Genomic DNA, 15515 nt, shown 5'->3' on the forward strand with positions numbered 1-15515 from the left:
CACCTCTGTCCAGAGCAGTATATGTTTGCTATGGGGATTTTTTCCTACTCTGGACAGTTCCTAAAATGGACAGAGATATCAGCAGAGAGCACTGTGGTCATGATGTCAGCAGAGAGCTCTGTGTTCCAAAAAGAAAATAATTTCTTCTGTAGTATTCAGCAGCTAAGAAGTACTGGAAGGATTAAGTTTTTTTAATAGAAGTCATTTACAAATCTAATATAATAAATGTATCACTCGTGCTGGTAGAGACTGTGGGCTAATAAACCCTGCTGCGTTTACTCCGACGAAGGAAACCCGAGTGTTTTCGAAACGCGTCGATATCTTTGTGGACTCTTTGTGCCCCCTTAGTGACGTCACTACTAGCCGCTTACATCACCGAGCTATTTGCCACGAGGACAGAAACCGGTTGAGACGCTATCGGCCGGAGCGTTCTCCCGCTATACCTGTTCTAAAGATCTCTACCCTAGAAGGTGACTGTTCTGACCATCTACAGACTCCAGGTATTCAAGCACACCAGGAAGCTATATCGTATCTCTGTTAAGGAAGTGTAGATACCATTGTATTACATGTTGCAGCGCTGGAGCAACCCATTAACGGGCCCACTAGGGAAGGATCTATTCATTTCTTTGCCGCCATATTATTATTTTTATACCATTTTCCTGGTACTTAACTAGTATATACAACATCATTCACTTACTGTACCATTTCACTACCATTGTCCTCTATTCATTTTATAAACCTCATCCATATTTCAGAAATCTATACACATTGTTCCAGTATGATGAAGCACTACTAATCATAAGGTAGGACATCACCTCTGTTTTTTATCTATTGTCATTCTACACAGCTATTTCCCAGCGCGTGCTCCTATTATATTTATAAATTACAAATCTGTTTAACTTTCTGGCACCAGTTGATAAAAAAAAAAAAAAAGTTTTCCACCGGAGTATCCCTTTAAAGGGTTTATCAAGGAATTGAAAAACAGAGCTAATTTCTTTCAAAAACATCTCTTTGTCTGTCTCCAGGTTGGGTGTGGTATTACAACTTGTCACGCCCCCTCCCATAGACTTGCATTGAGGGGGCAGGGCATGACATCATGAGGGGGCGTGGCTATGTCGTCACAAGCTCCCGGCACCGGCTCCAGCGTTCGGAACAGTTTGTTTCAAACGCTGAGCGGCTCAATAATAATAAAAATTATAATAATAATCTGAGCAAAAACAATAGGTGTCCAGTGCAACTTTGTTGCTTGGCCACCTAATTAGTCAGGATAATAACTTGGCATCATGGGCTCAAGGAAAAGAGAAAAAAATCCTGAAATGCTCCTTTTAATTGGAACTTTTGTTAAAATATCAAAAGAATTAGAAATACATTGTTACGCCGAGCGCTCCGGGTCCATGCTCCTCCCCGGAGCGCTCGCGGCGTTCTCCTCTCTGCAGCGCCCCGGTCAGACCCGCTGACCGGGAGCGCTGCCCTGACACTGCGACGGGGATGCGCTTCGCATAGCGGGACGCGCCCGCCCACGGGTCGCACCCCAATCTACTCACCTGTCCCGTTTCCCGGCTGTCAGGTCCTGGCGCGCGCGGCTCCGCTCTCTAGGGCGCGCGCACGCTGGCTCTCTAAGATTTAAAGGGCCAGTGCACCACTAATTGGTGCCTGGCCCAATCAGTGTCAATTAGCTTCCCTGCACCAGATGTATATAAACCCACTTCCCCTTCCTGTCCTTGCCGGATCTTGTTGCCTCAGTGCCTAGTGAAAGCGTTTTGTGAGCGCCCTTACCAGTGTTACTTAAGACCTTCTGCCGTTGCCCTTGACTACGAACCTTGCCGCCTGCCCAGACCTTCTGCTACGTCTGACCTCGCCTCTGTCTAGTCCTCCTGTACCATGCCAGTCTCAGCAGTCAGTGAGGTTGAGCCGTTACCGGTGGATACGACCTGGTTGCTACTGCCGCAGCAAGACCATCCCGCTTTGAGGCGGGCTCTGGTGAAAACCAGTAGCAACTTAGAACCGGTCCACCGGTACGGTCCACGCCAATCCCTCTCTGACACAGAGGATCCACCATCAGCCTGCCGAATCCTGACATACATTGTACATTCCAATAATATAATTAATGAAATATGTTAATGCATTGTAGATAAACCTCCACGAGGTGACACTAAAACACAATAAACGACTGCACACACCATATGGTTGCATTAAACTCACTGGGGTCCTCTGGAGGGTTTTCTAATTGTTTAATACGCTTCGGAAATCCCTTGATGTTGTCTCGTGTGTCTCAGCTGTTCCTTTAGAAATATAATACATTAAGAAAGTTTACAGACCACCGTATGGTGGCACCCACGTCTCTATGGCTATGGAAGTATATTGTTGTGTCAGATTTTGCAAATAGTGCAAAGTATTATGGAAACATTTTACCTTCAGATTCTTCTAATATGTCTTAAATGGGTTATCAAGGAATTGCAAAAACAGAGCTAATTTCTTTCAAAAACCTCTCCTTGTCTGTCTTCAGGTTGGGTGTGGTAGTAAAACTTGGCTCCATTCACTTCAATGGAACTGAGATGCAATACCACACCCAACCTGGAGACAGACGGAGAGCGCTTTTATGGAAATCCATGACCACGCCTACCATAACAGACTGGCTTAAGGAAGTGAATCGTGTTCACAGGATGGAGGAACTCACTGCCACCTTACACGATGACCCGTCCCGCTACATCGCGACCTGACACCCCTGGAATGCTTTCCAGACCTCACCAGATTACACCTCATGGAGGGACTTTCTATCTTACCTAACCCTCAGAACACCTGGCCATTCTACTGTACACACACGCCACACATATCTCGATCTGACTTGCCTTTTCCTCTCAAAGACCAAGGGCTTTGTCTAGGTGTCGTGGCGGATTGGAGCCTCACCTGCTTGCGACGTAAGCTGGTCTTCCCTCCTAGGGTCCCTGCCGTGCTCTCTGTACTCTCTTCTTTACTACCTCTCTCCCCCCTTTTTTTCTCTTTTTCTTTTCTACTTCTCTAAAAATTCTTCATTGAAAGTTGTCTTTCCCCAAATACATTGATCACCTGTTTAGTATTTCAAAAGTTTTATTCCATTAATACATATGTATTACAATATATACAATCAACAATAACAATCTATGTCTGTAATAAAGTTATTTTTTTAGAATAGAACTTCTTACTAAATATTTTCTGGAATTCATTTTGGGTCTGAACAATATGAGAAAACATTTTGGAAAAAACATGCAGATGATCAAAGCCCAACTGGAGGCCAAGATGGCAAAGATCTCCATGGCCACTGTGTACCTGCCCTGGGCACTGAGGGAGGCCGGGATATAAGATATCCAGACACTGAGGAAAGCCAACATGCTGAATGTAATATATTGGGCTTCATTGAAGCGGTCGGGAAGTCTTCGGGCCAGGAAGGCCACAATGAAACTTATGGTGGCCAGAAGAAAGAGATAACCCAACATAGTCCAAAAAGTAATTGGTGATCCCTCATTACATTCTACAATGATGATTCCTGGCTTAGAGAATATGTTCTTTTGGGGGAATGGGGGAGTAAGAGACAGCCAAAAAAGACACAAAGTAAGTTGCAAAAAGGAACAACACAGTATCACCACATATGAGACCATGGGATTGCTCCATTTCCACAAATGTGGCTTAGTGGCCATAAAAGCAAAAACCACAGCGATGGTTTTGACCAGAACACAAGAAATGCAAAGAGCAAAAGTCATCCCAAATGCCACCTGTCTGAGGAGACATGTCTCAGGCTTAGGGTAACCAATGAACATCAGAGGACAAAGGAAGCACAGTGATAGTGATATCAGGAGAAGACAGCTGATATAGTAATTATTAGCCTTGACTAAAGGGGTGTTTCTGTGCTCCATAAACAACTTCATAATGGCAATGGGTACTAAGAAGGACCAAAGGCTGATGGCAGTAAGTGTGGCTCCCAGTGGGTCTTCATATGAAAGAAATTCTATGGTTTTCGGAAGACATTCAGATTTTTCTGGATTCGGCCATTCATCCCATGGACACATGAAGCAAGTAACAGAATCTGCAAAAATTATTTGAAGACACCATTACCGACTAAAAACACACAAAACAACATAAAAATATACACATAAAATGTTGTTCATGGTTAAGAATTAGATCAAAATGATAGGTTGCCAGAAGCAACTACTACTCTTCATCCGTTCCATCAGTTCATTTCTCCGGAGTATTGCCGTATTCACCACACCTGCAGGCACAGTATTGTGTACATTGCTACTCACTGTACAATGGAGCGGCTGGTCTGACAAATGTCGTGAGTATACAGTACATTGTATGCATTGCCGCTCACTTACATTGGTTTGTACTGAGAGGCATCAGGTAGGTGTGAGGGCCTTAGTATGATGTAACTACATCTGTATGGTACCCATGGATTGATATTATGGAACCATCAAGTTGGTTTTGCTGTCAGCCTGAGGCTGTAGACCAGTCCAGGGCTTAAAGGGGAATTCTGGCCATAGGCATCTTATCCCGTATCCAAAGGATAGGGGATAAAATGTCTGATCGTGGGGGCCCACAGCGATCTCTGTGCAGCACCCGGCATTCTGTGCCGGGCTTCTGCTCCAATCTCGGAGGAAACCTCTGAGTTTTCAGGATTGGAGACTTGACGTCATGCCACCCTCCCTCCATTTATGATGGCGGTCATGCCCCCTCCCATAGAAATGAATGGAGGGGGCATGGTGTGATGTCAAAAGGGGGCGTGGCGTGACACCATGTCTCCAATCACGGAAACTCAGAGGTTTCCAAGATAGGAGCAGCAGCGGGTGCTGTACAGAGATTGGAGCAGAGGGTGCTGCGCAGAGATGGCCCCCACGATCAGACATCTTATCCCTTACCATTTGGATAGGGAAAAAGATGTCTATGGCCAGAATACCCCTTTAACAATATTTGTATTTCCCACCTGGATTTTCTTACATATTTTAGTTCTATAAAGTTAACCTGTTTCATTGGAGATCTCTCCAGGAGCACAAGGGACACATTCATAGCAGCAGATGGGTCGTCCTCTACTAGCGGCTTTCCTGAAACCACGGGCGCAACTTTCACTACATTTTAGGACCTAGAAGACAGGATGGGATTCTTTAGTTACCACCTCTCTAAATTCTTGACTCTATGGTTGACTCTTTAGAGCTAGAATAAAAAAAAGATCGACCTTTCACCTCTCTCAAGACAGCAGTTGTGGTAAAATTAGAACATGTTGAGGGGGTTCCATGAGCTCCACTGAGCTGCCGGCATCTTTTTCTTTGACTTTAGACGCCATGATTGGCATTGATCACGGCGTCTAATGGGTTAAAATTCAGGAAACAGCGGGATCGCCGCTACCCGGCATAAGCTGTGAGGCTACTGAGAGTAGCCACTGCTCTGAAGCGAGTGCAGCTCCTGCACTTGCTTCAAAGTGGCTTAAGGATCCAGGTAGGCCCTTGGTCCTTCAGTACCATGACTCATGGGCGTACCTGTATGCCCTTGATCCTCAACAAGTTAAAGGGGTACTTCAGTCAAAGACAAATGTTTTCAAATCAACTGGTGCCAGAATGTTATACAGATTTGTAAATTATTTCTATATAAAAATCTTAACAATGTATGCTCCAGAGGAAGTTGTGTAGTCTTTTCCTGTCTGACCACAGTGCGCTCTGCTGACACCTCTGTCCGTGTCCAGAACTGTGCAGAGTAGGAGAAAATCCCCATAGCAAATCTCTCCTGCTCTGGACAGTTCCTAGCACGGACAAAGGTGTCAGCAGAGAGCACTGTGGTCAGACAGGAAAAGAATACACAACTTTAGAATATAATTTATTTACAAATCTGTTTAACTTTCTGGCACCAGTTGAATTGAAAACATTTGTTTTCCATTGGAGTACCCCTTTAAATAGTTCAATGCTTGGAAATGTTCAGCCGCCCCATTGAGAATCAATTGATGTGTGATCATGCATGTGTGGTGCCCTCCATTCATTCTAGGGACGATTAGAAGTGTATATGGAGGCCTAGCCTTTGCACCTAACAGATGATGCTGAATTTAAATGTTTTATATATCTCACAAAACAAGCTGTAACCTGAGGTGTCTGACTGCAGTCTTATCTCCTCTTCCTACCAACAACCATGCATGCTCAGCTGAGCATGCATGTATACAGGTGTATCAGGTGAAAAAGCTATCAGGCAAATGAGTACGGGTTCCTTTAGTTTCAATGCACCCAATGGCCCTCATTTACTTAGAAAATCGGGTTGTAAGTCTATCTTGCTTTCTTACCCGACTGCTTTTTTCCCCGGTATTTATTATTATGTTGCATCCTATTTGTAGCACGTGGTTTTTGTTGGTTTTGGTTTCCAACTCCTCTGAGTTGTCGGGAAAAAATCCACAACAATTCAACAAATTCGGGTTGGAAACCTTTATAAATACGTGGGAAAGCTCAGAAATGTCGGGTTACGCCCCTTTTTCGGGTTTGGGAGAATCCACATCGGGTCCGTCGGGAAGAAATGTTGCATCATGTCACATACTGGCACATGATGTCTGCGACATGTCGCAGACAAAGATGCGCCAAAAAAAACAGACAAAACAAGTCGGCTTTAGAATAGTAAATGAGGGCCATATGTAACAATTGACCTGGCCTCTTACATATGCATCATCTCTTTCCCTTAGAAAAACTCTACAATGCTTTACTGTATTTTTTATGCTAGTCATACCTGATGATCTTCTATGGCCGACAGTATGGAGCTTTTGTTAATAGTAAACATTTCTCTGGAGGAAGACATTGTGTCATAGCTGCCGATCTTAACCTGTCTTAAGGTACCTTCTGCAGTCAGCTGCCAGTTCACAATGTCATACACTGCAGGTGGATCTCCATTCTCATCAAAGTAAAGTTCTCTTCCATTGTTGAGTCTGAATTTCACCCTCTTCAAGTAGTATAAGAGCTGAAAGGTAGAGGAGACAACCCATTGCTGTTAAATAATTATGGGCTTTCCAATATGAACCTTGGTCTGAGCCTGGTGGTTTAGGCCTGAAAGGGTTCTCTGTTACATTAAAATCCATCATATATAGTTATGTCACTTTGTAATATATATCTATTACTTTCCGTTAACGGATTGTGCCCTTTTTCACCCAGTCCTGCATTCCATTGGCATCATTTTTGCTGTCGTACACCACTGTATATTCTGCCGTGGATATTTTGTGACAATACACAGTTGCTGTCATAGGCGTGGGTTTGGTCTCCTCTTGTCCCTGCATTGAGGCCAGCCCACTGGATAATTATTTTGATTATGAAGGCATTGTCAGTCTGGATTGGTGGAGCCCGCCACACACCCCTTCACATGTCCCTGTCAATGAGCTTACACCATGTAAGCGAGCGCCCTAGGTGCAAACATTTTACAGAAATGTTTTTTCCCCATAATGAATGCAAATTATAGAGGCTATTTTGGAGAGGATATATGAGGCTGGGGGGGGGGGGGGCTGAAAAGAGGACTGGGCAGGCTAGTGAAGCAGGCTGGGCAGTCCCCAGTGCTATGAACACAGGAGAGGGAAGCAATGGGAGATTTAGCTTCTGTCAGCTTGTTCCACTGGCCTTTAACAGGAAGTTGAAGACTTTTGACCATGACGTGAGAGCTGCACGAGTACATTTGGGGAACAATACTCACTGGGGTGACCGGGTAAGTCGTTACACCATAGTCACACCCCCTTCCCATAGACTTTCGTTGAGGGGGCAGGCGTGACGTCACGAGGGGGCGGCCTCGAACACGGAAGCCCGCACACAGAGTTCAGGGTAATAAACTTCCAGATGTTGCCAGCGGAGCTCCGGAAGGCAGGGCAGCGGAGAACCCCTTTAAGTGGCCATGGCCCAAGCTGCCTGATCTTAATGTTGCAGAGGACATCCCATCCACTTTAAGAGAAGTGACTGCTGGTAGTAGCGGATGTCACTGACTCAAGAAGTGGACCAGGAGAACAGCAGAGAAGTGCAGGCACATGTGCTACTGTGTACTTTAACTACTGTGTCAGCTTTGATGCTCCATTGCTCCTCCGGACCAGGGACCTACTGCTATGGGCCATAGCAGTAGATCCCTGGACTGGAGGATCAGTGAAACACTGAAGAGGTGCAGTATGGAAACCTACAACTATATTAGGGCAGTGTGGGGGCCTACAACTATATGGGGGCAGTGTGGGGGAATACAACTATATGTGAGTAGTGTGGGGGCCTACAACTATATGGGAGCACTGTGGTAACCTACAAGTATTTTGGCGCATAGAGGGGGTCTACTGCTGTATCAGGGCAGTATGGGGGCCTACAACTATATGGAGGAACAGAGGTGGTCTAACTACCATGTAGGGACACAATGAATGCACTATTTCTGTGTGAGACTATACACATTGGGAGTTTGTAAAGAGGTAATGATTGTGCTGGAGAAAGAAGCCTAAAATGTTTGTTTGGCAGGTTCTGTGGAGAAAATGATTTGCTGGGAGAAATCTTAATGGTGATATAGGCTCGATTGTAAAGAAAAGGAAATATGAACGACTTTGATCAGAAAATATGTAACCTATAAGTCACAGGGCCTGGGGAGATAGGAAGAGGAGCAGAAGGCCTGGGGAAAAGATTTGGAGTAAAGAAAAGCATATAAATTTAAAATAACAGCAACTATATTAATTACATAAATGTCACTAATATTGAGGCGTACAATTTTTGGAAACGGCTGCCAAGGGTAAAAAACATTAAGAACCACAGGCCTAGAATATAACAAGAACATGCTAGAAATCAGAAGAAATTTAATACCTGCCAAGGCATTAAATCCTGTTTATCTGCACAACTTGACATTGAAAATCGACCACTCCCGTGATGACACCTTATAAGATCCTCTAAAGCGTTTGCCACCACATGCACTGCAGTGTAAGCGTTAAATGACGGTCTTAAGCTGGACACATCATTATAGCTGTTCTGGATGTTGTGTAAGTTTTCTGTTCCTGTGCATGGTTTAAGTGTATGGTCAGACTGTGGTTGCGAAAATGCAACGTATGTACAGTTAAAAATATTCTCCCAAAGTGTTTTTGTCCATTCTCCCCCAAAAGATTCAGAAGGTTGGACCTTGTTGAGAAATTCCTTCAACCCAGGAAGTTTTCCACTAGAAAAGGCAAAGCCAATGGTGCCATAAAGGAGATCTGAAAATGCATTGGTAGAAAAGATGTTGGTTGTAGACCATGCGTCACTGGCAATGAAGATCTTCCTCGAGACATTTTGTTTTAACCATTCGTTCAAAACAGGCATCAAATCTACGTCATTACAGAAAACCACCACAACTGTGGATGTTGATCTTCTAATGACGTTCATAATGTGGGGGGCGTTGCGGTCTGGGCGACTCATCATAATGTTCTCAATGTACTCTACACAAGCACCGGCCTTCATTAGTTCTTGTTTGACCAGCTGAATCCCATACTGGCCATATTCGTTGTCCGCAGCCAAAAGCCCCACCCAAGACCACCCGAAATATAATACAAGACGTGCAAGCCCATGAGATTGGAAAGTGTCACTTGGGACGATTCTGAAGAAGGAAGGGAATTTTGTCCGATCGCTCAGAAGAGGACTGGTGGAAAACTGGCTGATCTGTAAATCAGAGTAAAGTTACTCAGAGTAGACTTCAAGGAAAATGAGAAATTTCACTCAATATTAGAAAAATTTTAATAAAAGCAGTCCCACTGGTCAGCACCAAGCCCGTTGTATTAAAGAAGTACACTTCACGGCAACAATAGAGTATACACAGTTCCCGTTAAGCTAGTCTGCTTATAACACTGCTCAATCCTGGGTGCTGAACCATAAGAAAGTAAAAAGTCCACATAACAGATCCAGTAGGAAGAAGATGGCAGCACTCACCAGAACAGTGGAATGTATTCTTCTTTAATAAAGTGCAAAAACGTACAACATGTGCAGCCACACTAGGATGCCAGCAGAATCAGCAAAATGGATGACAGCTGTTGCGCATGTGTTGTGCACGCGCAACAGCTGTCATCCATCTTGATGATTCTGCTGGCATCCTAGTCCGGCTGCACATGTTTTTGCACTTTGTTAACCTCTTCAGGACGCCAGGCGTATGAATATGCCCTGCATCCCGAGTCCTGAAGAACGTGGGGCGTATGCATGCGCCCGTGGGAATTCCGGTCCCCACCGCTAGCCGGTTGGGGACCAGACCAGGATGCCTGATGAAATCATTCAGCAGGTATCCTGGCACATCGCCCAGGGGGGTCCTGAGACCCCCCCATGTCGGAGATCGCAGAAAATCGCATGTCAATTCAGACATGCGATTTTCTCCAATTCCGGGCTGGTCGGGTCTCTGGTGACCCGATCACCCGGAAAATAGGGATGATCGAAGCTGTCAGTGACAGCCCCGATCATCCTGAGGGCTAGGAGCGAGGTCGCAGTGCTGCAATCTCCTCCTATCCCCTGCCATTGGTCAGAACAGATTCTGACCAATGGCAGCGCAGGACAGTGGGTTGCCATGGCAACCCCCGTTCTGCCCACCCCTGGATGTTGTGGGGAACGTGGGGAGAAGATGGAGGCCGGTACCTGGAGGAGAAGATGTGTGGGGTCCGCTGTTCGGCGCTGGAGACAGGCGCAGGTAGGCAAACGACGGTGGGGGGGAGGGTGAAATGAAAGTGAAAGTAAAGTGATCTTTACTGTGGCAACCACTAGGAAGGCCAAACTGCAACTCCCAGGGTCACAGTTTGGAGACCACTGTTACAGTGGTGCCCAAACGGTAGCCCTCCAGATGTTGCCAAACTACAACTCTCAGCATGCCTAGACTGCCCAGGCATGCTGGGAGTTGTAGTTCTGTAACATCTGTCCCTTCAGATTTGCAATTTTCATGACATTTTTGAAAATTGCTGCTCTACTTTGAAGCCCTCTAATTTTTTCAAAAAGCTAAAATATGTCCATTTTATGATGCCAACATAAAGTAGACATATTGTATTTGTGAATAAAAATAAAATTTATTGGGAATATCCATTTTCCTTACAAGTAGAGAGCTTCAAAGTTAGAAAAATGCAAAATTTTAAAAATTTTCATGACATTTTGAGATTTTTCACCAAAAAAGGATGCAAGTAATGCCGAAAATTTACCAATAAAATAAAGTAGAATATGTCACGAAAAAATAATCTCAGAATCAGAATATTCCGTAAAAGCGTTTTCGAGTTATTAATTCGTAAAGTGACGGTGGTCAGAATTGCGAAAAAAAGGCTCAGTCCTTAAGGTGAAAAAGGGCTGCGTCCTTAAGGGGTTAAAGAAGAATACGGTCCACTGTACTGGTGAGTGCTCCCATCTTCTTCTTACTGGATTAGAAAAATTGTGTTGTATAGATTGAATGTAAACCATGGTCCATGGATGTAGCAGGGTTGTGTTTTCCAGAGCTACTGTATACGTAAGACCATTGACTGCACACACTCTTGGGAGGTCCTTTTAATATATTTACCATTATGAATACTATTTTTCTTCTCTCCTGCTTCACCAGAGGACCCAGGGCATCCATTCCTTTCATGGACAGTCAACGATTTGAATGTCTGGCATTTAATACTACATTTTCTCTCCGGAGGCTGCTGCTGAGAAGCTGTAGGGGCAACTGGGACTATAACAAGGCATTAATGCTTATGGCTGGATCTTGGTGTATGTGGGGTATTGTTCAACACTGGATGACTGAATGCTTCCCTCACCTTAAGCTTAATAAGTTATGTTAACCCCATATTTTTTGGCAGTCAAAAAAGGGCTTTTGGCCAGGCTCACAACGTGCACAGCTGGGGCCGCGCGATCGCTGCCAGCAGTGGAGACACCTCCATTCCTGGCAGTTAACTTGTTATATGCTGCTGTGAAAACATGACCTCTGTATGTTACTGAACACTGTGCGTCTCCTTAGCGCATCAACAGCCTGGCCACCCAATAACCAGATGTCGAAGGGTTTTCATGACTGCCAGGGGTCCTATGAAGGCCCATAGCTCTGCCATGGATATGTTGGAGTATAACGCTGAAAGGCATCTTACACTACACTGCAGTGCAGTGAATTATATCAGTGATCAGAAGATCGCTGGTCAAAGTCCCCTAGTGGGACTAGATAGTGAAAAAATAATGTTTAATAAAATAATTGAAACCCCAACCCCACCCAACCCCCCAAAAATACATGTTAATATAAAACATAAAATAATTGAAAAAACATATACACAGTTGGTATCGCCATGTCTGTAATGACCCGAGCTATAAAAAAAATATATCATTTTCATCTCTCACAGTAAAATTGTAAAAAAAAAACAACAGTATTTTGTTAATCCTCCTCCCAAAAATTGTAAAGGTAGCGATCAAAAAGCTCTATGTACCTGAAAATGATACTGGTAAAAACTAAAGCAAAAAAATAAAATGCTTTTTTTAATTATTTTTTTAATTAGTGTTTCTATGGTGGCAAACTGCTAAAATAATACAGATTATTGTTATTATTATAATTTTTTTTTAACTGCATGGCAGTGCATGATGTAAATTTAAAACACACAAAAAAGACAAAATGCTTTTATTTAATTAATGACATTTTGTCAGTAAGTTATATGAACCCCCGAAAATGTGCCATTAAACAGTGCAACTTGTTTCTCAAAAAAGCAAGCCCAAATATGACTACATCGATGAAAAAAGAAAAAAAAATAAGCTATAGCTTTCACAATGCAACAATGGAAAAAAAATGAAGAAAACTATATGGGCATTAAAGGGGTACTCCGGTAGAATTATATTTTTATTTTTTTCAAATCAACTGGTTCCAGAAAGTTAAACAGATTTGAAAATGACTTCTATTAAAAAATCTTAACCCTTCCAGTACTTATCAGCTGTTGTATGCTCCAGAGGAAGTTAAGTTGTTCTTTTCAGTCTGACCACAGTGCTCTCTGCTGACACCTCTGCCCGTGTCAGGAACTGTCCAGAGCAGAAGCAAATCCCCATAGCAAACCTCTCCTTCTCCAAACAGTTCCTGACATGGACAGAGGTGTCAGCAGAGAGCACTGTGGTCAGACTGAAAAGAACAACTCCAATTCCTCTGGAGCATACAGCAGCTGATAAGTACTGGAAGGATTAAGATTTTTTTTTAATAGAAGTCATTTACAAATTACTTTCTTGCATCAAATGTTTTCCACCAGAGTACCCCTTTAAGGAGCAAATTGGCTTGGTCATTAAGGGGTTAAATGGGATCTCTATATGCCTCAAGTCCAGAGACACCGGCATCTGCCCAGATCCGTCCTGTCCTGACATCAGACCTACTAATGCTAAATTACAACGTTCTTCATCTCCACAACAATGAATAGAGGCCTTACTTAAAGCTTTCATGCCCCCCAACAAACAATCTGCAACTGACTATCCCTTCACCTTGTGTTATTCTTTCACCTGGTAACTTCTTATGCCGGTGTAGGGTCCAATGGACCAAGACCCAAGCATGACCACTGCCCACTACCACTTATTACTATGTCCCTGACCTAGACTAGATTGGTTAAGTCTTCAAATCATTGGCCTTAAATGTTACCATAGATCATGAAAATTGTTTAGCCCCTTTCCTATCTATACACAGTGCCAGTAGATGATAGCAAATTCACAACCCTAAATATACATTGTTACTGAAGTGGACATGATTATAACACAGAATGGTTTACAATGTAAAATCTCACATTCTATCAATATGTAGACATTTTACCTGTGGGTGTCTAGAGAGCCCAAGAATATGAGCCATGGCTATTGAATGAGTTGAGTGAGCGGATCCAAGAACTACAGTAAGTGGAGACCCCAGAAGACATCTGTAGTTAGGAATGGCGGAGTCAAGACCAGTCAACACTTGTAACGTTCCTTGTAAGTTCAAGTGAGGTGCGTCACAAGAATCGTACACTTGCAGCCCTAAAGTCATGTTAGGTAGAATGTAGGGGTCGTTGTTGATCTCCTCCAAAGCAAATACTGTGGTCTGAAGCATCTGGTAATTTTCTAGTTGAAACCTATAGAATAAAAAACTATAGTCAGATGCTATGGACGGTCATGGACATGGTCAAACCATGCAAGATGGCTGGGAATTTGTAAAGCCAGCCCCCTTGATTGAACAGTGAGTTTGTAGATGGCAACGCTTTGGGATCCAGTATGGTCAAGCAGAATTGTGGATGTTTTGTATCAAAAGGATTGATAAATCTGGGCCAATGAGTCGATGTGAGGGATTTCAGGTTAAAGTCCTACCCTTTAATAGCATTGGTGACTCCATCTGGTCAACAATGGACACTTGATGACACCATCTAAACTACTTCTATCTTGTTCTCAAAACAATACTGAAATTACTCATAGGGAAAATCTGATTTCCATATGCTGTGTGCAGTGCTGTGGCTCCTGGATGTATACAGTGAACACACCATACGTTCTGACTCTGTATATTGTGTTGTGCTGGGTTACTACAGTTCCTACTCATAGGGACAACTTTTTGATATCCATATGCTAACATCACTTCAGTTTCCATAATTATGGATACCTGACATTACCAATAAAGCCGGCCACATACACACAACGCACCCATTTCTTGCTCCCATGTTTAAGAGAAGACTTGGAGGAGAGTAAATAGCTAGCATGCCAAAATGCTATCTCTTGATCGTTTCAGTTTAAGTAATGTGTGACAACTTTTCCTAGCTAAACCACACCTTCAAATATACTTCTTTAAATAAACAAAGATCTCATACAGCATCAGGCCGAGCTTTTACCGGCCCAAAAGGTAGTACTACATACAACTGGACTACTTACATGGTGCAACAAGTCATAGGTGGTTTCTCAGTGAAGGAAACCTGTTGGTAGGACTTGTCTAGATGAAGAGGGAAGATAAGGCCCATCATTGTGTCTCCAGGCAGCGTGCTTCCACCTAGATCTGAGGAATATTGTCTACATTTTGGGTCATTTAGTTTTTCCGTGAAAAATGCTGGAGTTAAGCAGGAGAACACTAGAACCCACACTGCTGAACGAATGACTGCCATCTTGTTTCATTAGCAAATGGGACATTTAATTATTATAGTAAAAATTGTTTGGTAAGTTTCCTTAAAAATAAAAAAGATGCTACATGTAGATAAGTTTCACATAGCCTCAAACCAGCCTTAAAACGTGGCCCCTGTCTAGACCCCGCATGTGCTGTGGCATAGCAGTAGTTATCTCAGGAGCTTTGGATTGTCCTTCCCTCACTCAGGCCTCCCTTCTCTCACTCAGGCCCCTGTCTAGACCCCGGGGATTTTACTGGATCAAGCATAGGGTCTCAAGTCAGATCAGTAGAATTTCTAGGGATAAGTAGACATTAAAGCAACAGATTAGGATACACAATTTACATAGGAGAAGTAATTGTAAGGAACGCATGTGCTGTGGCATAGCAGTAGTTATCTCAGGAGCTTTGGATTGTCCTTCGCTCACTCAGGCCTCCCTTCCCTTTTTATAATGCAGCAAAACCTTATTTATTCAAAGTATAATTAAAAC

General features: G+C 43.4%; 1 protein-coding gene across 1 annotated transcript; it reads right to left on the reverse strand.

The window, feature by feature from the left end:
* Nucleotides 1-3155: 3155 nt before the first annotated feature.
* LOC130367299 (extracellular calcium-sensing receptor-like) lies at nt 3156-15028 on the reverse strand. The gene is made up of 6 exons (XM_056569707.1): nt 14802-15028; nt 13726-14017; nt 8802-9626; nt 6727-6954; nt 4993-5110; nt 3156-4060 (listed from the first exon to the last, which is right to left on the reverse strand). The coding sequence occupies exons 1-6, from the start codon at nt 15026-15028 to the stop codon at nt 3156-3158; spliced, it is 2595 nt and encodes an 864-aa protein (XP_056425682.1).
* Between the last annotated feature and the right edge of the window lie 487 nt (nt 15029-15515).

Source organism: Hyla sarda, chromosome 4, assembly GCF_029499605.1.
Source record: "Hyla sarda isolate aHylSar1 chromosome 4, aHylSar1.hap1, whole genome shotgun sequence".
Lineage (NCBI taxonomy): Eukaryota > Metazoa > Chordata > Amphibia > Anura > Hylidae > Hyla > Hyla sarda.